This window comes from Daphnia magna, linkage group LG1 (assembly GCF_020631705.1).
Source record: "Daphnia magna isolate NIES linkage group LG1, ASM2063170v1.1, whole genome shotgun sequence".
NCBI lineage: Eukaryota > Metazoa > Arthropoda > Branchiopoda > Diplostraca > Daphniidae > Daphnia > Daphnia magna.
In genome coordinates this window covers 15,500,286-15,524,786 of record NC_059182.1, presented here as the reverse complement: position 1 = coordinate 15,524,786, position 24,501 = coordinate 15,500,286, and the positions used below count along the sequence as shown (strand labels likewise).

Here is a 24,501-nt window from a genome sequence, read left to right as displayed (position 1 = left end):
CGAATTTGCAGAAAACTTTGATTTAGTAGAGTGCAAATTATGGGTTTAAAACATGTTTGATTGAACCGTCAGAACCGGTGATTGCCTTTTTGCGTTTGTGCTTTCAAAAAGAAGTGCATTGTTTCTCAACGTAAAAAAACAAAAACAAAAAACAGCCACCCACTCGATGAGAAAAAAAAAAATCTGATCTTTAAAGATAAAAGCAGTAATAAGATAAAATATAAGGGTAGGGCCATTAATGAATTCATGGACGTCACAGTAAAGCCACAATAATCCGCCTACACACCTACTCATTATCCCGAAGCAACAAACATTTATTATAATACAGTATATATTCGACAAGGTTAAAATTGTCAATAATGTCTGTCGCAAGCAGTTACTGTACACAAAAAATCATTCCGTATGGGATTGTTCCACCTGATAACCTTCCTCGTTTGATACGAATGCCGTACGATTGAAATCAAATAAAACGATGGAAAATGTAATTTTTTGTTTTGTATAATTTAGTGTGGTCTGTGATCCTGAAAGACTAGACGATAAGGGATTCGTTGGGGGGAAATTAAAAAAATACCTTTTTTTTTTTTTTGTCGGGGCTCGGCAACAATAACACGTAGACGCGAGTCTCATGATGACGAGAGAGACGTTGACATTGGATCTGGGGCTGTCCCAAAAGATTCCGTCACCGACTCGATATTTTTTTGATTGTGTCAATCGATTCGGAGAGGACGAATATAAGAAGTGGCCGTTTCGGTCTGTTGTCTCTTGGCGGAACGCGTGCGCGCCTATTGCACGGATGACGGAGAAATGCGAGACTACTGGCCGCTTACCAACGAATAGTTGATAATTGTCTCGCGCAGCCCCAAAAAACCCACACCGCCGCCACTTTGACCGCGCTGCCGTTTTTCAGAGGCAGAGATGGATGGACGCATATTAATTTCCTCTCTTTTATAATTGACCGTCTCTCTCATCTTTTTATTTTTTGAGTGCTATTTGTTAAAAGTGGATGTTCTCTAGAAGCGTCCTGCTGGTTGCAAAAGAATTAACAAAGCATTGCCCAGCTGTTAATGCGTGGCACAAAAACATTGTAGGTAAAAAAAAAAAAAGGCTAATGATGATAATAAATCATTAAGGCTAATAGCAAGCGTTGCGGTATTTATCACGGATAAGTTTTGAAGGCTAAATATAGTAATGACATTTGTAAATATCGTACCTTGCTTGTGATAAATCTTGCCTCTATCTGTACATTATTCTCTCTCACCTTTTCATTTTCTATGTTGTTTTTTTTTTCTTTCTTGTTTGCGTATTGATCTCGACGGCAGCAACATCCAGCACCTGTTTACGCGTCTATAGATGCCCGCCTCACATATAGGTGCCGTGTTGATGCGGCTGCGCTTGGCTTTCGGTTAGGGTCCGACAAGGGGCTCGACCTCTGCGCGACAGGGGAAAGAGGGGTGCCGCCGCCGCTAGATAATATATCGATTATTGATGCAGGTGAAATTGCGCAGCCATTTATCTTTAGCTCTGTGATAAGAAAAACCGAAAAAAAAACCCCTTTTGTAGGCCGCCTTTTGTTGGTATGGTTATGTACTTACTATTTGTTACATACCACACACACAGCAGAGTATTAATCACGAGTTAAGCCATGGTGGCGCAGGCACACAGATCATTTGGCACAGTCTAGGTGATTTATATTCAGTGAATAAAATTACCGTATGCATTATACTGAAAGAAAATGTTTACATTGACGTACCTCAGCTAAAAGTATTATTATATAATACAAAAAAAAAAAAGGCCCGTTTCGGCTCATCGTGAAAGCTAAATTCAATTCACCAAGGCTGGAAATAATCCAAAGTTTCGATGCCGCTGCGACTTTCCAGCAAAGCTTAGTCGATACGCATATAGTTCTTCTTCGGGATTTTTGTTTTCCACCTGCAGTGTTGTTGTTTATGTTAAATAATACACAACGTGTAGACACAAGAGAACAGGACAGAACACTGGTTAAAAAGATGCACCGTCCAGAGCTAACGGTACATCATTCCTATCGATAGGCAAATAACCCCCTCGATTTCAATAATCTGCCGACAGAATCAGTTTTATTCTACTGGAGGGATAGAAAATTCGACAGAAGAACGAGAATAGAGGGGAACAAAAATAAAATAAATAAATAAAAATAAATAAAAGAACCTGAAATTTTCCAAGCCCTGAAGTAGAGGTTGTTTTGTTGTTTCTTTTTTCTTCCTGCCATGCTGGAATTTACCATACGGAGACGTGGAGAAGGGTACCAAGAAGAAAGATGGAGTTCCCGATCTGATGGCTTTCGTTCTAGTCAGAAGCAGCAGCTGTCTTCTCCCCTAAAAAGGACGGGAATCAGAAAAAAGAAGTCCGATGGAGGAGGGCAATAAAGAAGGAAAAAAAAAGGAACAACTGGGCGGGTAAGGAAGAGAGAGAAAAAAAAGAAGATTCGATTGGGACAGAGTGTTGCGTTTGTATCGGCGTCGTGGCCCCCTCGCCATCGCGTTGAAGACGCCAATTTATTCAGATGGCCGGGAATATCTCTCACCCGCTGCCGCTCAACCTCCTCGCTCTCCGGATGCCATATATTCTGCTTTCAGCTCCATATTGGCTCCTTCCTCAGAGCCTCCACCAGCTCATTGGGCATTCACCTGGCGTAAAGAAAAGAGAGGCTCTCCATAAAAATTTAGACTCATTTAGCATCATCCACCACGAGGAGGAGGAGGAGGTTCTGATTTACTTTTACAGGAAAAACGTTCGCCATAAACATTTGAATCCTCCGTTTTTTTTTTCGTTCTTTCTTTCTTTTGAAGTGCACCGTTTCGTTGTAAGACTTCTTTTTTTTGTTGTTGTATTACAACCCACTGTAGCGAGTACCTCTTCGTACACAGTTGTGCATTCTAATAGCTTGGGTATATGCATCCTTTAGCCGCAATCTGAGGTTTTCTTCAGTGCAAAGCAAAAGAATGACGGGACTTAACACACAAAAAAGAAAGAAAAAGGAGGTAGTTAAATATTCGGATTTTTTTTTTTTTTACAATGACAAAAGAAAAACGGTGTATTTCAACTAATAATATCGTAAATCCACAGTCCATCAGCGTCCACACAAGATATTTTTTTTTTCCTCTCTCGTTCGCCCTCATTCCCTCTCAAATCATTCTGGTATTTTATTTAAACATTTTTTTTTTTTGCGTGTGTGTCTTGATTTTGGTTTCTCTTTGTATAATGCTCGCTGGAAAGAAAAAAAAAACACATTTTTCTTTTTTAGTCGGTCGTGATACAGAAGAAGAAAAAAATTGGAAGAGGAGGAGGAAAAAAACAAAACCAAAACAAAACCGTTCTCAATTTGGAACATTTTTTTGTTGTCTGTGTTTATAGCGAGGCTAAAGGGTTTTGAATTTGGGTTGGACAGGGAGGAAACGGAAGAAAAAGAGTTTTACAAACATAAAATGCCGAAAATGAGAGAGAAATGTACCCAAATCAATAGCTGATTTCCCTAAAGCCTGTCTCCAAAACAAAACAAAAAATGAACGGAACAAATTAACAAAACAAGTCGGTTCGCATTCGATGTGGAATTGAAACAGACAAAAACGAGATGTGCCGCCGATGCGACCGCACGTTTCATTGCTCTATGAGATTTCTTTCTTTAAAAACTTTGTAATAGGAAGATGAGGGGACGAAGGGAAACGGACGGGTTGAAAAAGGATTCGAAAAAAAAAAAATAATAATAATAATCAAAAACAAAGCAGAAGGACTTTGAGAGAGCAGCATTGAAACAAACTTGCTACTATAATACTACGCACACTATCGGAGGAGAGAGAGAGAGAGAGAGAGAGAGACGAACAAGGTGAGTGAGAAAGCAAACAAACAAAACAATCGCCCCAAAAGATCTCACATGTTCGCAACTCGTGGAAAATACTGCGGGCTATGTGTGTGCGTGTGTACTGTGGCCCTTCCGGAATTATTCACTTTTTACGGAATCTTTTTTTTTTCTTTTCTTTTTTCAAAGAGAGAAAGAGAGACAAACGTTCGAATAGACACAACAATATCAGATGGATTTAGGTAAAGGTATTTTCATGAAACGAGAATGGGATCTATGGGGCGAGGGAAATGGGCAAAAAGATCGATAAAAAAATAATGATAATAATAATAATAATAATAATAAAAAAATGAGGATAAATTATTTTGGCCTTTACTGTTTTTTTTTTCTTCTCTTTGCGCAGCATTTTCATATTTCTTACATACACAGCATGTACGCAAATTCACGCATTCATTAACACACACACACACACACACGCACGCACAGTGAATTAAGTAAGATGACCGGCCCAAAAATTTTCTATTAACGTCGCATACAAAAAAAAAAAAATCACTTTAATATTATTATGATTGTTTTTGTTTTCCCTTTTTTTTTGTTTTTGCTTGCTTCTTAATTATCATCGAAAAAAAAAATGAGAAAAATCGAGATAGAGGGCGAAAGTGTGTGTGATGTTGGCGAGTAAATACCAAGACAAAAACACATTTTTTAATATAAGATCGAGGGGCTGGAGGAAGGTACACAAGGACACTTAACGAAAAAAAAAGAAAGAAAGAAAGATAAAGAGTGGAAAAAAAAGGATAACGTTTGAAACTTTTACATTTGTCATGGCCTCGGTTTACTTTATCATTCATTTTTTTTTTTAGTGTGTATGTGTGTGTTTCACTTACTATTATATATATTGGATGAAACACAAAGCAAAAAAAAAAAAAAAAAAAATCAAGTTGCATCAGACACGGTGCACTTTTTCTCGCTCTGCTGTCGTCTCCCTTTATTTTATAATTTCTATACTTGGTATAGATATACATTTCTTTCTCGTTCCATTGCGACACGCTTCGTAAAAAAAAAAAAAATCAGGCGTCGCTGAAAATGGTCGAGTAAGAACAACGAGGGCAAAAAGGAAAAAAAAAATTGAATCGAATCACGAAGATATACCGTGCAAAAAGCACGGGATAAAAGCGTGTCATCGTTCATCTTACACGTTCAATTTTGTTTTTGGAACTCTAGTCGCTGGGACGAGGGCATTTTGCCAATAAAAAGATATCAAGCTTCAGGTGAGAGAGAGAGACAAACAGATACCAAAAAAAAAAGCGAGTGCCAGTCCGAAAAAAAAAAAAAAAAATTAATTATTGTAAGTAAATAGATCAGATCTAACACACATACACACAAAGAAGGGGAGAGATGCCCGAGTATTTTGGAGAAGAAAACTTGGGAGGGATTGAGAAGAGGTGTCACCTTTCCAATTCGAAATTCAAATAAATTTGGCCTTTTCGATTTGAAAGAAAAACGGAAGCCTCTTCCCATTCTCGAATAAAGAACGAAGAAAACCATAAAAAAAAAAGAAAGGTGACAGATAGAAAAGGGCGAGAGAATGGACATCTTGGGTATTTGAGATTGAGAGAGAGAGAAAAAAAAATTTGGGGGGAAATGATGACAAAAACCAACAGCATGTACACAACGCACGCAATGCAAAATCGATCAAGAGAAAACAAAACGCTGGCCGCTCGTGTCATGATGAAACAAAATACACAACGAGCTCTGTGTTCATCGATACTCTTCTCGAGAAGGTAAATTTTCAGGGTGGGGTCGATTTTAGACACCAATCTACACACACACACACACGCACGCACACATGAGAAGTACAAGAGATAGAAAAAACAAAAAGGTAGAAAATTAACGGAGGGCGGGAGTATGATAGGTTGGGAATGTTTTGTGTGTTTTTTTTTTTGCTTAATTTGTCAGAATGTGATGGAATTCGGCACGCAAAAGAGACACGATGGAGAAAATAAACAGAATGAATGCAACACTTCTTTTGCTCTCCAACTTGAGGGAAAGAAAAGGAACAAGAGAAAAAAAAACAAAATTAAGAGCTTAACAAACAAACAAATCAATCACTGCTGCCTTCCGTATTTTCGTTCGTGCGACATCTTCTTCCGTACCGTTGTCGTTTCAAAAGAATTCAACATTTTTTTTTTTCACTTTTTTTTTTTTTTTTAATTCTTATAATCTTCATTTGTTGTTGTTGTTGTCTTTTTGGCTGGTTGAGCACACCGAGAGGAAGTTTCATTTTTATTAAACATTTTTTTTTTTTTGCTTTTTTTGTTTTTTTGTTTGCTGGCTAGGCTGGCTTGGCTGCGGCGTTTACATATTTGCAGAACAGCAGCGATGTCATGCTTCATCTCTTCATCACCATTTAGAATCATTCTTCTTTTTTTTTTTTTATGTTCACAAAAAAAAAAAGAACACCCAACAACAACAACAACAACGAAAAAAAAAAAAAAACTAACACACATCTTGGCCTTTTTCTTCTTATTATGAACGATTCAAAAATTCTCGTTGTTGATTAGCTAATTACTACTGCCAACGCCGGCGCCGCTGCTTTCCGGCCCAGTTTATTTCTGTTTGTCCATGTCTTTGGACTTGCCGTCGGACATGGACGTCACCGACGTCGGGTACATTTTGTCCAGATACTTCAGAGACTCGTTCAGGAAGTTCTGCATACGTTTAAAACAAACGAGAAAATAGATATATAATTTAAATGTCGCAAATTTATAAGAAATAGTCCACGCATAGAAAAAAAAAAATTAAATAAGTAAAAAATTAAAAATTAAATAAAAAAATCATAAAAAGACGATCATGTTTACCTGAATGGCGGTGAGCGCTGCAACGATGGCGGGACTACCGAATCCATGAGTGATGAGCGAAAAATGCGTCAAATGACGCTGGATGTTGGGCTCCAGGATGATTTGCGGCCGCGTGTTGCATAGCGGAGATCGGTCCTGGTTGAGCAAGTCCATCAGCTCTTTGGTGATTTGCCTATTTAAAAAAGGGGGAAAAAAAACAAAACAAAAAACAAAAAGAAAAGAACAAAATGAGTACACGCGTGTAGTGCGGTAATTCGTTCAGAAAAAGTTCACAGTTCGCGTCTGCTCCAATACGCAATGTTTTTCCCTGAGCGCAAATTACATTTTTCCTCCCATTCTTTTGTGTAACGTCTACAACATACGACAACCACGGTGTAGGTGTACGTGTTGTAATACACAAGATTCCCTTGCAAGCAGAAAGAAACAAAACAAAACAAAAAAGCGGCGCCGATACTCTAATGAGACCACTTGTTCTTTCTGACACGGCCGTTACAGTTTTTTTTTTTTCTTCTTCTTCTTCTTTCTTTTCTTTCCGACACTTTTCCCTACGACAGACAGGAGGTGGTGGAGCAGGGGGGAGAGAACAGTAATCTCCCGCAGAGCATTGGCACATTTTACTCCGAGCTCTTCAATTATTACGCTCCACACACGTCGCCAGCACAACACGACACCCATCAACTTCCAAACTTCTTCTTCTTTTGCCCTCCATTTTCCCGTTGAAGAAAGAAAGAAATGGCGACTTGAATGCAAGAGTGCAACATATTCAACTACCCCCTTATCTTCGTCTTTCCGTTACGCTTGAAGACTCATCATCTCTCCCCCCCCATCCGCGTCAGACCAAAAATGGTTCAAAGAAAGAAAACTAACAAGGATATTACTATTATTTTTAGATGCTACATCTAGACGTGTAGCGGTACAGGCACACAGTGTTCTTTCTAATAATAAAGGGCTGATACTATGTGTACTTACTTGGTTGAGAGAATGAGTTCTTTTCGTCGGTACTGGTCACTAGGGTCCGTATGCTGGCGGCACAGGTACTCGGCCACTTGTCGTGAAGGGAACTCTGTCTCGCAGACGTAGCCGAAATCGCGGGCCAGGTGAATTGCCTCGCCTGTTGAATGTAAAGAAAGAAAGAAATGGGTTTTTTTATTTTATTTCATTGGATTGGATAGTGAACATTAATCGATAATAAAATGCAGTTGATCGTTAAAGGAGGGGGCGAGTTGATCTGATTTCTACAATGTCGCGATAGTTAGAAGCGCAGGTAAGCAGAGCGTAGTGAAAAGGTATGTACAATTCGAAAGTGGTGGCAGACATCATTTTCTATATTGTAAAAGATAATAGTGGTTTTTGGTGAAGGGAGTGGACTAGCTTGCAAGGGCGCCTATGTTCTTTTCGGGGGAGGGGGGAGGGTGGACGGGGGATTGGCGGGGTATTTCCGGAATGGAAGAGGCTAATTAGGGAAACACAGGGCAAGAATAAGAAAACTAAAATAAAAAAAAAACAAAACCAAAACAACAACAACAACGGGAAGACGGCAATTTCATTTGTCCGCGTCTGTCGGGACAAAAAAAAAAAAAAAAAAAGGGTCTCTCCAATTCCTACCCCACTCAAGCCACCTACACTCTCGGCCCTCATTTTCAAGAAATAGCCTTCCCCCAAAAAAAAAAAAATGAAAAAAAAATGAAATAAAATGAAAACAAAAGAAAATTGTGGTCAGATGAGAGAGTATATGGCCCACAATATCTTCTACCTGGACAACAAAAAGAGAAGGGACGGGAGAGGGGGGGGGGGGAGAGACTACAAGGTAAATCAAGTGCACGTCGGGTTTGCTTTTCTTTTAGTATGTGGTAGTTTGTGCGTGCCGGCCAAAAGGCTCCCATTTTTTTTTGTTTTCTGTTTGGATTGCACCAGCCCCCCTTCCCTTCTTCTACCAGTTTTCGGTTAGCCGGTTGAATGAATAAAGTAGAGCTGCGGTTTTCCAAAGAACGCCATCATTTCTCCATTCGGTCGTGAAAGGAGCCCAAGAAAAGCCCACACATAGTTTTACCCAATTGGGTGGTTGTGGGCGAGAGAAAGGGGGGAGACATATGGGCAAAGGAGGAGAATTAAGAGAGAGAGAGAAAGACGCAACACATTCGGTTACATCCAAAATGATGGAGAAACACACAAATTACAACTTGTTCGTGTTCGCGTATGTGGGCGGGTGGTAACTAAATAAAAAAAAAATCGGAAAAAAGGGATCGAAGAGGAAAAACAAAAAAGCAGACAGACGGCCAAAGAGTGTTTCCGGCACGCACACGTGTGATGTTGCTGTCGTATAGTGTGTGTGTGTGTGTGTACGTATTGGGCGTGGAGAGTGGGCACTGCAACGCGAAAACCGCAAGACTTAATGACGGAAAATTCTTGTTCCCTTTTCTTTTTTTTCTTGGCAATGCGGCGATTTCCTTTCCGTTTGGGCAAGACCAGCGCAATGACCCACGTCAACTTCAATAACCGAATCCCTCCCCCCACCCAAATTTTGTCGTGTTAGGCTTACATTGTTACGCTTTTCATCCCTGATTTTGAACGATTACTGACACTGCCCAACAGGTGTCGGTAGTTGACATTGCAAGTTGCTTTCGTTAACAAATGGACGATTTTCAGCATTTTCGTCTGGCCAATTTCAAATGATATTTTGTCAATGCTCAAAATTTGGCATAGTTTCTGACTGGCTTCTAATGAGGAGGGAAGGGGAGGGGTAATACCTTCCATCCGACAAGATTCAAGTGGTTGTTGTTATCGTCAATTATTTATTTTTTTTTTTTTGTTTCTACCTATTTCTTATTCTTGTTTTTCATCATTTCGTAATTTATTGCACCTTCATTTTTTTTTTGTCTGGCTGTATACGACACCTAGACATGGTAAAACGAGATAGGGAAATGAAGAGCCCCCAACAGCAAAACTGGGCACACAAAATATGAAAGAGAGAGCCCTAGAAAAATGGTACCGAGTCCGGAGCAATCAAAACACACCTGCGCGTCCGCTAGACTTTTATTTTTAGGATTTCGGTTATTTTAGGATTTTATTACAAAAGCTTTGCCTTTTTTTTCTTTTCGTTTCGTCCTCCACACTCGATGCTTTTGCACGTCCATTTTGTTTTTTAAACGAGGCTATTTAATTTTTTTTTTTTTCCTTTTTATCTTCGTTCCTCCATTACACGGATGATCAATGTTTTATCTTTTTTCGGTGGCAAAAGAAAAAAAAAAAAAAAAAAGACGAAATCACCACGTGTGAGCGGACCGGAAGTGGTCGAGGGGTCAAACAAAAAGAGAAGAACATTCCATACTACCACTGTGATTTCCTCCACATTTTCCTCCCGAAAAAACCAAAAACAAAGTCAAAAGTAATTATTATCATCACGAAATGAAGGGAGGAAAAAATATGAAATAGCCACCACTAAGAAGAAGAAGAAGGCCTTGGCTAGCCGTAGCCAACATTACAACGCTCAAGAGGTCACACACTGCAGGAGACTGGACACCGAGACACACACACACACACATGTTATTTTGTTCTCATTTTTTTGTGTGTGTGTTATCTCTCAGACACATTGTAAGTTTTTTTTTTTCTTTCTTTCTTTCTCAAAACAGAAAAGTCTTTTGCTGCCATCCAATAAATTATTAGCAGACGTACTCGTACACAACACACACACACACAAGTCCAGGAATCTCATTAAAGATTCTTATTTTTTTTTCTCTCTCTCTCTCTGTTTCTCTTTCCTTTCTTTTGCTTCAAATTTCTCTTTCTGGAAAGAGTTATACTCGACGTAGTCTCCTAGTAGCATACACTTGTTTTACCGCATATAATATACCTGTGCTAGATAATCTAATGCCGATCGCCGGAGCTATTATCAACAACGGCCAACGTCAGAACAACAACAACAACGAGAAAAGGAGTTAAACAAAAAGGCAAAGAGGGTGGGAGTAGAGAGCGGGAGCGGAGGAAGAGAGCACATCATTTCTCACGCTCCCCCCCCCCCACCGAAAATAAAAAATAAAACAAAAAACAAAACAAAAAGAACGGTCCTTTAATTCTTTACCGAGTGCCCCCATCGAGAGAAGCCAAAAGAAACTGCTACTAGTACCAAGAAATGGACTCCCTCGACTTTGTTCTGAGGTTCCTTCTTCTTCTTCTTCTTCTTCTTCTTCAAAATTTGGTTTTAATATTCCACAGCTTATTAGAGACCATTTAGAGAAGAGAAAGAACAAGGACTAGGAATAAAAGAAGGGGGGGGGGATCCTGACTCACATGCGCGCAGACAAACCCGAGGACGGTGCGCTCGTAAAGCAAAAGACGCAACACACACAATGGCCGTCAACTTACAAGAAGAAGAACGAAAACAAAACAAAAAAAAAAGTCGAGTTGTTCTGGAACACATTCAACACCGCGGCAACAAAACAACAGCGGAGCCAAAATGAGTCAAAAACCAAAATAAAGAAGAAGAAACGGGAAAATATGGAGGGCAACAGAGAGAGAGAGAGAGGGGGGTCTTTTTCAACTGTGTGTTTCTCCGTCTGTTGGTCTTTTTTTTTTTCCTTGTACACCTAAAATGCGGGCGCGGACCAAGAAAGGGAAGTACTTAACCATCATTACATCTGGCCTTGGGAGCAAATTAAAAAGAGAATATGATTTCTACGAGAAGTAGAAGAAGAAAAACACCGTCTCGGCGTCGTTCCGAGATTGTTCGCTCTCCCCTTCCTGCCTTGTGTGTCCATTTTTCTTTTTTTTTTCGTGTTTGAACGTCATTTCAAAAAACCTCTTCGCCCCCCCCCCCCTTTTATTTCCAGGTATTTTTACGGCGTTCGATTGTCGCACCGCCATAAAATCAAGAAGGATAAAAGAAAATATCGTTTGCCAGTTGAGTAAGGAAAAAAAAACAACCAAACCCTAACCTTGGCTCGTTCTCTCTTCGTTCTTTGTAAAAAGAAATGACATTACACACGATGAGGTGGATACACACATATAATACCTCTATTTGGTATTATTATTTTTTTTAGATTGGAAATATTGACGAAACGTCGTCGTGTGTGTGTACGTGAATTTGTGTTTTTCTATCTGACTGTACATTTGGATTGTTACACAAATCCTCGATGTTTTCAAATGCCGCGCCGCCCAGTTTTGGAAGAAAAGACGGAAAGAGGCAACAAACCAAAAAAAAAATTAAATAAATATCCACGAAATCAAATCGTTTCAGCTCCGGTGAAAACGACATGTGTAACCTTGTGACGACTTGACATTTGATGGAGTTTCCTTCCATTTCTTTTCTCAAACAGGAGAGGGACAAGAAAAAGACAAGACATGATGACGACAGTATGACGATGTTTCCTTGTGGGAAGGTTAGCGTTTAGGGCAATTCAAAATTCGCGGCGGGAAGTCCGACATCTGTCAATCATCATCTTCCCTTCCCATGAAAACCAACTAACCCCTCAGTCGATCCCCTTGTATGTGTTTTTTTTTCTCTTTCATTACAAAAAAAAAAAAAAATGTGTCAAATATAAAAGAGGAAACACGGGGGGTGTGCACACAGTTCTCTCATCTTTTTTGGTGGGGGATCCAAAATCGAATCTCGTCAAGTGAAGAATGAAAATAAGTAGAAATGTGGAGTGAACAAACTCTGATGGGACGCAACACAACAGATGACACCGACAATGGGGCAAAAATGAAAGGGGGCATGGGCGTAGTCGGAACTTAAAAATCAGCGCAGGGCAAAATTGCCCGTCTCACTGTCACGTATGGGGAGGGACGGCCGGTTTGGAACTTGTGTTTGTCGGCGGCCCCGATATTGAATACAAATCAATCGACTTCTCCACTACCCCCTAACGCCCCTCTCTTCCACTTCTTCTATTCAATTTGATGATACAGTCAAATCGCTGGAAAAGAAGAAAGAAAGAAAAAAAGAAAAAAGCGACTTTTGCCGGATGATTTGAAATTCACGCTGACACTAGGGGGAATTTTTGTGTTGTTGTCCCCCTTAAAAAAGATTCACAAGTGGGTCGGTTTCATGTCCAAAAAGATACAAGTGTCGTAAAGAAAGCAAGAGGTGGTGATGGAAGAAATTCGGGGGGAGGGGGGGGAATCAATTGGTAGGCAAACAAAAGTTTCCCTTCGATCCTTCAAACATCGTCCCTTTCATATTCCCAAACAACTCGGCAATACGGGTAGAAAAAAAAGGAAGAAAAGTGATGTGACATGAAGATGAGAATAATGTGATGTGGGTACAATACCTTCGACTAAGGAGCTGAGCAGCGTGATGTTGGCCGCCTTCCGACGCCCCGCCGGCAGGCTCAGTCCTATCCGCTCCAGACTCTCGCGCAGCTCGCGTCCTCCGTTCTTCGATTTGGCTCTGATGGGGAGAGAGAAAAAAAATGTATAAATATTTAATGCGTATAAATGTGATAAAAACGTTTCTAACGATTCACAGAAAAAAAGAAAGGGAATAAAAATCTGAAGAACGAAAAATAGCCGAGAGCAATAAGGAATATACGATCAACATCAACTATAATCGCATTCAACTCTACTGATATTTTTCTTTTTCCTGATCTCTCTTTGCCGGGTTTATGTTTGGCGTGTTATGGATTTGATTTTTTAAATTTCAGATAGAAAAGGAGAGCTCACAATCTGTGAAACTACAATCAGCGGTACTCTTTCGTCCTTTTTGTGTGTGTGTGTGTGTGTCCAGTTTAGCTTTTAAAGAGAAGCTGATGACCACTACCAAACACCACAACCACCACCAGGTAGCTATAAATATTTTCTTCACTATTTTACTCTTTTTTATGACTCTATACCATTCCATATGCATTCATGATGCTACTAGGGAGGGGGTAGGTGGTAGTGAGGTGCTATAATCAAGAGCCATCAGGCCAGAAAAAAAAAAAGAAAATCGCCGTTTGAGCCACCCCGTTTTTTCATATTTTTCTTACTAAGAAAAGGATTCGACTCTTTAATGTGCACTGAAGATATGTGTGTACATGTTGGTTAAATTATTCAAAAGAGTCCTAACCAGACATTGTACATACATTCAAGTGGGGAGAGAACAGACAGAAGAGAAAGATAAATAAGTCAAGGAGCCTTCATTAGCGATAATCAAAAGTTTTTTTTTTCTTTTCGGTAGGCGTTGCTTCGTCGTTCATCTCCTTCCATTTTTCTTGAAAATGAATGGAGAAGGGGGGGTTCGGTAGTAACGCAAACGCACCGACGTTCGACCAACTCTTGCGATCGTTTCGTGAACGAGAGAAAAAGAAGAAAGAGAAATCATTGCCATTATCGCAGTCGTTTTCATAAGCAACGCTACACAAAATGTCGTGTCGTCGCGTCGTGAGTCTTTTCAAAGTTATTCCGAGCCTTACGCAAACGGCCATGACGCAAGCGCAGGATTCTCCTATCGACTGTTAAGACTTGTTTCTCATTGACTGGACACGCAGACTCCGCCCCCTTGGCGATACATTGTACAACATAAAAGCCCACCAGTTTTGTTGTTTGTTTTTTTTTTTTTACTACAATTTTCTTTAAGATAATCGACAAAAAAGATTCTAACGTTTGGCATCACCGAGGGTGGTCGATCTACAAAGAAAAGGAAAAAAACACGCCCTTAAATATCTGTGACGTGATGATTTCATCCGGATAAAAGACGAGAGAGCAAAAAAAAAAGGGTCAGGTGATTGAATCAAATCTCCGACAAACAATCGATCAGAATCTCCCTACACTTCCATAACATGGAGGTAGTAAAGATGGGGGCAAAGAAAAGAAAAAAATAATAAAATAAATAAAAATGAAATAAAACGGGGATAATCAATAGGACCCCCCGCCATCGTAGAGAAGGCGAAAATGAGGGCGGAGTTGGGGAATCCATTGCCTTGGCAAACACCACCGGAATTGAATCAAGAGTCCCCGACACACACACACACATTGCAAGTGTGTGTCTCTCTCTCTCCCCTCTTTTTTTCATTTACTGAATCGAGAAACGCGGACCAAACCGGAACAGAACATGGGGGGACAGGAGAATAAATGACATACAAAAAGGGGAAAAAGAACGACACATTTTCTAGCTGCTATTAACAAAATGCGCTGTAGGCCATTGAAAAATATGTGGACAAATTTCAGAACAGCGTAAGAATGTCCCCCCATAAACGTATGAAATGTAAAGTGGGCACTTGCTAACACTTGCGCACAACGTTTCTTGTTTTTTCTTTCAAACTGCGATTTTTCAGCCCCATTTTTAAAATGAACTCTTCATGTGACCCTGATGTAGATGAAATCTATTTTTCGTCCTCACGAATAATAATTATGGGTAAAATAACATGTGGCTAATACGATTGAAAATGTAATAGTTTCCGAATGAGTTTCGAGAGAGATCTTCGATAACACGAAAGCGGACTTTCGAACGTCGTTGTTGTCGGGGAATATTTAAAACTGCGCTGCCAAACGTAACAGATGCGTACCTCCCTAATCGATATCATCAACTCTTAAATTTTTTTTTTTTTCCAGTAAACGAACGCAATAGTGCGGAGGGACTTCTTTTTCCTTTTTTAAACCATACTTCCACAAACTCAAAAATTATGCATGATTACGAGCCCCGAAAACGGAAAGTGTGAATTATTAATGTTTAAGATGAGGTGAGTGGGCGAGGAGTTGTTAGTAATCAACGTACCGAAAATAAAACACAGAAAAAAAAAAAATAGGTGAGATTTTAAAAAGAAAAAGAGTGAAACTTTCGGGTGCCTTTAACGCTTCATTTATTTATTATTTTTTTGTTCCCTATCCAATTCTACCTATGGAGTTCACTAGTAAAGCATCGCGTGAGAGTAGCCCATCTCTGTCGATGAAGCTGGCGAAGGCTATTAGCGCCGTTTCCTTCCACCCACCCGAAAAACAAAAATCCTATGTAACGCTACTACTCTCCTACCACACTTGTATCGTAAATAGTCCTTCTCTCTCTCTCTCTCTCTCCTTGTCTATTTTCATCGTGAATATTCATAAGGGCTCTACAAGGGGGGTACCCAGTTGCGAAGGACCTGAGACTCGAGTGAACAACAGTCGATTTTTACCTACTGTGCTGTTCGTAGAGAGAGGTACAACACATTTCCCAATGTTTGCGTTCTACCATCATAGCGGGGCAAAGAGTCAGCGTGTGAGAAGTTCGACTGCCAAGTTAATACGAAAGGAGGGATGGACTTTCTAACCGCAAACGCCAACCGTAAAAAGAGGCAACAGAGAAAATAATCGACGAGGATCATGCAAAACTGTGTCTTTTTGAAATGGAAGCACAAAACATAAAAAAAAAATGGGTAGGATGTTGTTGTTGCGTATCTTTTAATTAGGGCTGTTAAAGAAAGGCAGAAGACACAGACAGAAAATGATGACCAAAAGGGAGGGCAACTACGGTGTTGAACTCTTTCCATCATCTACCCAAAAGAAATCTCAAATATTGTAAGGGGTTGGAAGGGAATAAAAAGAAGAGAAAGATGAGCCGTTTATTAGGGATGATGGCAACATTGTCTCAATCCCGACGGCGTCGTGCACGTATTACGCGATGAGAGTTGCCGAGTGGCGATGCCCGAACGTGTTCAGCCTTTCAAATGTGTATAATTCGTTAAGCAGACGGTTGAGGTTAAACGGGTGTTGGTCAGAGCCTTTTTTTTTACGTTCGTGCAGAATAAGGAGAAAAGACTTCCATCTTCCATGGAGATCGGGGCAAGGTAATTGTTACACTAAAAAAAAAAACCCAAACAGACAGACTGCAACATCTATTTTTCTCCTTTCTACGTGGCTCGTCCAATGTCCGTTTCTCGGCAGAGAATTTATGGAAATTGGCTAAACGGACGGCAGAGCAACAGAGGGGCGAGAATACGGGAATTGGCACGACCGCACAGAGCTCACCACTTTTCTCTAGCTCAAAGAGTTATTCCTCTTTCTTGCAAGAAATTACATAGGTAAAAGAAGCACAAGGAGAGAAAAAAATAAAGGGGGCAGTTCGTTTTATGCGCCAAAAGAAAAAAAAATACGAAAGGCCTTGTAAAGACCGCAAACAACTTTTTAAGTGAAGACGGGAGGGGGGGGGTATCCGACGTCGCGAATCAGTCCCGAAACTACCACCTACCCACTCATCATTCTTTCGTCTCTCATCTCACACTCCCCTCCCACTCTTGTACAAATGGTAGCATCGAAGAAACATTGGTAATGAATACCAACCAAAGTTTTTTCCTTTACTAGTAACACCACTACTTTTTCAGCGTCTCATTAACGGCAAAAAGCTTTCGCCGTCTTCCCGAGACTTGCCGAATAGAAATGACCACATTTCCCACTTGGTCTACTACTTTTCTTTTCTTTTTTGTTTTTTTTTTTCTATTTCTTCGTATGAGCTTTCAGACGAAAACCCCACCCGAACCCCTCATTTTCAGCCCTGAGCACCACCAATTTTCTTATTCCTTTTTTTGTTGTTGTTGTGTGAACCGGCCCGAACTCCAAGGCGCATTCGATCCATCACAAACGCATTCATTTTTACACATTGACCATCAGTGGTTTTTCTTTTTTCCTGATGATAAGGCTTATGACGGCAACATAAAAAATAAATAAATATAAAAGCGAGTTTCAAAAAAGAAGAAGGAAAAAAAAAAAAGATAATCATTCTCAAGAAAGAAGAAAAAGAGAGTGGAAGAAGAAGAAGAAGAAAAATATATATACAGCCAGTCTGTCAGTTCGCTCTGATTGCCAGGTGATTTGTGAGCAGTTGGGACGGATCCAGTTCTACTAGTAAATATATCTTTATGTTGTATTATTTTATTTTTTTTTACTCCGTTCCAGACACGCACTCTTGAACCCCCCTCTTCTTTTTTACACAAATCGGCAAAACAACCAAAGTCAGGTTGTATATATTTTTACCTCTCTCAATTGATCTTCCAAGCCCCAAAAACATCAAAGCGCAAAATGGGATAGATATTAAAGAGACCATATGTGTGTGTGTGTGTGTGTTGCTATTGCGTAGAGAGACGTTCTCCATCTATTTTCTTCGGTCTAACTGTCGGCAAAAGAGAGTCAATCGACCCGTTCATTCTCTCTCTATATCCATGCATCCATCTACTCCCCCTCCCCCGTACGTTGTTGTCTCTCTCATCCGATCTAGCTGGAGGCTGTGGGCCAAAATCAATCTCCGCGGAGCCGAGTCGCCATGGCAACTAAATGCAATCCAAAAAGCAAACTCGCTCGGTTTGCTCGTCAAGCCATTTCCCCGCCATTTCTCCATACTGCCACCCTCGCAAGTCTATCGTTATTTCAACATCTTATCTCATGCGAACGAAAAGAGAAGAGGTCGCTCCTCCCTCCTTCGATGACATTATAAAATAGATGAAATAATAATCTTTAAAAAAGTTTTTTTTTTTGTAAATAAAAAAAAACTTTCTTTTTTTGTGAGCTATTAAAATGTTTTTTTTTTTTCTTTAGGTTTCTGATTGGAGGATTCAACACTGTTTTTAAAGGTGTGCTTTGGCTAGTTGGAGAGGAACATGTTTCATGTCTTGCCAACAAGAAACACAAAATAAGGCCATTCACTGTCACAGCCGGCTGAGCGAAATGATGAACCAGGCGGCAAATGAAGCCACAGACAAAACACACACACACACACACACCTAGTTCGGTTGAAAGGTAACCCATCCGTGCCGGATAGTTTGGTCGGTCGTCATATTAATGCTATAACAACAATAACAACAACAACAAAATAACCGGAGATGATAGAGACCGTGTAGACGGGCAAAACACAGGGGCGGCCATCAAACGAATCGACACACCAAACTATTTAACGTTCCTTTCGGGAAAACAAATGTTCCCAGCAGCTCGCTCTCATGTTTTGCATTCTTTCATCACCATCAAAAGACGTAACAAATAAAAAGACACTTGATTCGATTATGGATCAGATTTGGCCGCAAACATTTTGACGTAAAAAAATAAATAAATAAATAAAATAAAATATCAAATAAATAAATGGCCTCTTTGTTTAAAAAAATAAATAAATAAAAAGAGAAGAAAAATTGTGTGATAAGAATGGGGGCTACTACGCCAGAGTCTCTATAAAAAACAACAATGGCGTTGTGGAAGGGAAAAAAATAAATTGTACGAAACGAACGGACATGCATCTTTTCATACGAGGATTACACGATAAAAGTTGCTTTTCTTCTCTTTTTTTCAAATACGGTGAGACTTGGCGCTGTTTTTTTTTTCCCGTCCGCTTTTCGCCCCTGGTTCAAGTGCAAGAAGCTAAAGCTATCGACAGATGAGAGAGCAAGAACTCTATCGAAGCGCGTGACTCGGCACAGTCCATCGCTCGCTTCTTTTATTCTATTCTCCAATATTTTTTTAAAAAGAAAAATTTCGTATTTAAAAAATTTTGTTTTCCACATTTTTCTGTGGTGACGAGGAATTAAAAGGGAGAAGAAAAAAGACACTCGCACACGTACGCAAGAAAAGGAAGACAAAAAAAAACAAAACAACAAGGGAGGGAATGAATCTCGTTATTTTCTCTTCCAAACTCTTTTTTGTGTGTGTGTGTGTGTGCCATTGTTTGCAAGCTTTTGTTACATTTCGGCTGCGGGACGGTCGCGGCCGTCGTTCCAAAGTGTCCGTCTACATACACACAGTGTAATGAAATGTGTTGGAATGATATTCCAAACTTTGGGGCTCCTTGTTCGCGACGTAGAAAATGGAAAAAAATAAAAGCACAGAGACAAGCCGAAAAACCCTCACGGAGCATTCAAGAAAAAAGGATATAGAGGAGCAAAAGAATTCAAGATGATAGTAAAAGAAAGGAGAGCGGGAAGACAAGAGATAAGAGTGTGACTGGCGCCCTGTGAACGCTCCCGACAACAAGACAACAAAAACGAAACAAATCTGTTCCACTGTCGTCTTTTTTCTTCTTTCTTTCTTTCTTTCCTCCCGCGTGCTATTCAAGCACATCAATAGAACGATCAAGATAATCGAATCATTTGTTCCCGCCCTTCATTCTATTTCAGAGATTCCCGTTGTTGCCGCTGTTCTATTCCTGCCACATTTGCCAACACACACACACAAACATGTACACAGATAGGTAAGAAAGAAAAAGAAAACAAAACTTTATTCCAACTCCACGTGATTCCGGATTCCTTTTCCGTCATTCCAGTCCGACTCATTTCAATATCACAAGACAAAGACGGGGCAAAAAAATAAATAAAAAAGAGCAAAAAAGAAACGAGTATCAATCGATGGAAAAGGGGGAATGAGCCAAAGGAACCCAAATTCCTATTCGACGGCAGATTGGAAACGCGAAAAATATCTTTTTTTTCTTCTTCTTACTCTAAACACACGGAATTCATTTTTCTCGACTTCGGTACCCGGCTGCTGCTTCTAACCTTCCAAGTTATTATTACTTTTGCCTCTCTTTCTTGTTTTCGAATAAGAAAAAAAAAAAAAAACTTATTTTCCATCCTTTTCTACTTCTATCCGTCAAACACAAACGAAGCGACAGGATCATCATTTTTATTTCATTTTAAACCTCCCACCATTTCTTTTTGCCCCTTCCGAGTTGTTTCGACCCACGCCACATCAACTTACAGGGAAAAAAAAAGCAGCAACCACCTTTTCTTTTGCGGGCCGACTCCTCCTTCTTCCAGTCCCCCCCTCTCTTCATCAAGACGAACGAAGCGAGCGATCGGACAGACAGCAGCGGTGGCCGTCGTCGTGAGGAATCAGAATAGGGAGGGAAACTGGCAGGCCAATTTGAATGTTGGCCCTTTTTTTTTTTGCTTTTTCAATGTCGTTGCCAAGGCAATCAAAAGGAAAAGAAGAAGGAGGAGGAGACATATGGACATGTTTAGAATGAGATACTGTATATGCTAATGAAAACGGAAAGAGAAGGGAAAATAATGTTTTTTTTTCTTCTATTTTTCTTACCTGCGAAGGACTCCACCGAGGAGGGAGGCGTTGAGGCATTCGGGCGGCGAGAGGCGTCGCTGGACTTCACCGACCGTCACCTTGTACTTGGAGGTGGACGACAAGAGAGACAGGCGACCGGGCACCGAGCAGAACACGTCCGTTGGTGAAACTGGGCCAGACAGCAACACATCTTTTGTTTTGTTTAATTATTATGATTCAACAAAACCGAGAGAAAAATGAAAGAACAGAAAGAAAACAAACAAACAAATAAATAAGTTGAGAAAAAATGAGAAAAACAAACAGAAACGAAATAAAAGAAAATCACGAAAAACAACAAAACGAAAAACAAATAGTAGTCAACCGCAATGAGCTGACACGTAATAAAGCACGTCAGAAACAAGTCTTGGCGTCAAACAAGAACTACCCACTGCATGCCATAACACGACACGCACGCCTTTCTGGCATGACCTCCTTGAACTCTCTCCGCACTCTTTCAGCATCGCGCTACGAAGAGGAAGAGTTCAACAACACTCTTTTCTTCCCCTAGCGCATTTTTTAAATTTCCACTTCAAAGAAAATTGGCCAAAAATGACCACCACTTTTACTGTTGTACTCGATCTTAATCGCGGAATTCCCTTTTTTCCCCTTTTATTTTTAGCCTACAAGAGAGAGAGAGAGAGAGAGAGAGAAAAGAGCGGTGGCCAACATCCCCTGGAATGAGGGTCATTTATTCTACAAGTGGCCGCCGCCATTGTATTCCTGCCAATGCCGCCAAGTATGAAAAGAAAAAAGAAAAAGAAAATACCCTTTTTGGAAAGTGGGCAGATAGCATCACTTGCAACGGTTCAAAATTGACACAGACGCTTACGTTATTATTACTAGCCGCTAGGACAAATGATTAGGGACTACTCCCGTCTCATTAAAAAAAAAAAGGCAAAACAAAAATGTAGACGATCTCATTTTTCCCTTTTTCAAAATGGAATCAAACCGACCGAAACGTAACAAACATTTTTTTTTTCATTATAGAAAAATCTGCCAACAAGACAAGTCTGTCTTTAACTATCTATCTCACTTAACGTTGAGGCGACTCATCTAGCGGACGCACTGGAGCGTGCGTCAAGTGCGTAGTGTTGCGCTGTTGGCTATTACGGACGCCACTACTACCAAAGACGGGCACCAGCGGCGGCCGATGATCGTAAAAACACACACAGTCACATACAAAAATTAACGAACCCCGACTAAAAGTTTTTTTTTTTTCTTTTATCTCGACCCGTTCGTTTTTTTTTTTTACAAACATCAGATTTTCCGTTTTATAGCCATTTTTAAAAATATGATTTCTTTGACAGCAGGACCCTCTTCAAATCTCGATTTTTTATATCACCGCGTTCTGTTTTTTTTTTTTTTTTTTTGTGTGTAGGCTTTCAAGTTCCATTTCGACTATTTCAGAAGATTTTGCTTTCATTGGAAACTCGTCGTAATGTTGAACAAAAACAACAATTTAAAAAAACGAAAAAAAAAAAACAAACAAAAAATGTGAATCGCACGTAATAGCGCGTGATGGCGTTCATTCGCTTACCGAATTCTTTTTTGACGATAGACATCTGGTCGGTGGATATGAAATTGGAATCGCTCTCGACGCTGGGAGTCTGTAAATAAAAAAAAAAAAAAAAAATTCATTAATTAAAACGAAGGAAAACGAGTCGACTTGACAAGACGCAAACAGCGGGGGAAGTCGCGTCGAGTCTGTTGTGCGTGGTTGACATTGGCACGGACGTCGGCTAAAATTTACGAGCAATTAATATCTATAAAAAAAAGAGAGAGAGAGAGAGAAAAGGGCAAAAGAAAAAGAACACACCGTGTGCGTAAATTGCCGATAGAAAAAGACGGAGGGGGGAATCTTATAGTAACGGGTGGGGGGAATATATAATACGAACCTGTCGACTCGGGAAAACGCCGCCCGCCCAAAGAGTTCGAGGACTCACGCAAGTCTTTTTTTTTTTTTTTTTTTTTGTTGGGAAATTCGATTCAAAAGAAAGTCTCCGCCTTTTAGAATCGCAAACACAACTGGGTCGGCCAATGAAAAGGGCGTACGAAATGTTTTCCAACGTAATAAAAATTGCCTCTCTCTCTCTCTCTCGTCCCCCCCCCCTTTCCGCTACGTGTACTATCTAGCCGAGTTGGTGAATGTACACTTAATGAGTCTAGATGGACATCTTGATTGGAGTTGGAAAAAAAAAAAAAACTTAGCCAACCTTTCTCTCTGTGTATGTCGCGCGATTCGAAATAATGAAGTCATTGACTTGGCCAACAAACATTTCATGCTCTCTGATATGATTTAGCGCCAGAGTGTGTGTAAGTGTGTATGTGTGTGTATGTGTGTCTATGCAAATGTCTCTTTTTCTCTTCCGGATATCTATTTTATTTTTACGTAAAGGCATGAATTTCTTCGAACCGTCGAGAAACGAAAAAAAAAAAAAAAAAACCATTTCCATTTCAAAACACATCAACGGCAAAAAAAGAAATACTCAACATCCCCCCCCAAAAAAAAATGTTATAACCTACGGGAGTAAGAATTTTACGACGTCGGACCCGAGACTTGTGAAATTTCTTTCCGTCCCGTCACTTCTTGCTTCGGCGCCCTCGTCTCTTTTACAAAATCAAAGGAGAGGAGAGAAGGGACAACGAGCTTTTTTTTTTATTATTATTATTTCCCTTTTTATTTTCCCCAACTGACGGAGAAAATGTCTATTTGTTGGTGCTGCTCAATCTAGCGTAAAGGTTAAGTGCGCACGCCGGCTATCATCGACTACCGCCACAGTACATATGTTGTCTTTTACAGTCACGCTATTCAAACAAGAACAGCAGCAGCAAGCGTAGCCGCTATTTGATCTATTTCCCATTTAACGTTTTGACTCGTGTGCCCTCTTTTATTTTTTTAAAGCCTTTCGAGGGCTTACGAATTCAACGATTTATTACGTCTTTGATTGGATATGAATTATCCAAAAAAGCTTTAGCAGTCACAGCAATGTTTAATAAGAAAGTTTAAGAGATTCTCGGACAAATGATCGCATTCTACTATTGGCTTTTGACTCGAGAAAGTGAGGGGGGGGACGTACTTAATGGGAATGAAAACAAAAGCAAACAGGCTTTCGAAGAAAAGAGATTTGAATGTTTGATTTTTTTTGTGATGCCTTGATGATGATGATGATTTTAGGGATGGGTGATTTGTCGGCCATGATTAAGACAGCCACATTGATATCCTATTCACGAAGCTTGGCTCCTCTTCGTCGGGCGTGCACGATGTTTTGGAAATAAGGGGAAGACGGAGAAAAACAACAACAACCTGAGGCTGTGTGATGCCTGTACCCGTGATCCTCCCCCTTTTTTTTTCGACGTCGTGTAGGCCTATCATTTTCCTCCCCCGTCCGGACAGTCCCAGCCACCAACACGTGAAGCGTGTCTTGCAATTTGAATAATACCGATGAGGAAAAAAAAAGAAAAAAGAGCCACAGACATATTCTCCCCTATTTTTCTTGGCCCGACAACGAAGACTCGATAATAATAGCCATTGGCTCGTCAAGTGCCATTTTCTTTACCGCTGTCAGGATAAAATATTAAAAAAATCCTTAGCACACGCATTGAAGAAAAATGAAATTTTTTTTTAAAGGGGTTCTTCTCAAACTTTTGATCTTCAACAAGAAAAAAAAAGGGGGAGATTTCAATGCTGTCTAGCACCTGATCATAGAATCAATCGACTACTTCACGATAATCCATCAAGTATTTTTTTTTTCCTAGTCTTCTCACTTCATGGATACACCCCCCCCCCCCTTTCAAGAAGGGAATTCATCTTCCTCTCTTTTTTTTTTCCCTCAA

At 40.1% G+C, this 24,501-nt stretch overlaps 1 protein-coding gene across 6 annotated transcripts in view; it reads right to left on the bottom strand.

Annotated features, from left to right (window-relative positions):
• Positions 1-6,014: 6,014 nt before the first annotated feature.
• Positions 6,015-24,501, bottom strand: part of LOC116932909 (transcription factor AP-2-beta) — a 70,919-nt gene continuing 52,432 nt past the window's right edge. For all 6 annotated transcript variants that reach the window (XM_045168454.1, XM_045168449.1, XM_045168450.1 and 3 more), the window contains 6 exons: positions 22,205-22,274; positions 20,647-20,818; positions 12,957-13,075; positions 7,663-7,804; positions 6,694-6,865; positions 6,015-6,543 (listed from right to left, as the gene is read on the bottom strand). In XM_045168454.1, coding sequence (XP_045024389.1) covers positions 6,442-6,543; positions 6,694-6,865; positions 7,663-7,804; positions 12,957-13,075; positions 20,647-20,818; positions 22,205-22,274 — 777 coding nt within the window. In that variant the 3' untranslated portion in view covers positions 6,015-6,441. The remainder of the gene's footprint in view (positions 6,544-6,693; positions 6,866-7,662; positions 7,805-12,956; positions 13,076-20,646; positions 20,819-22,204; positions 22,275-24,501) is intronic.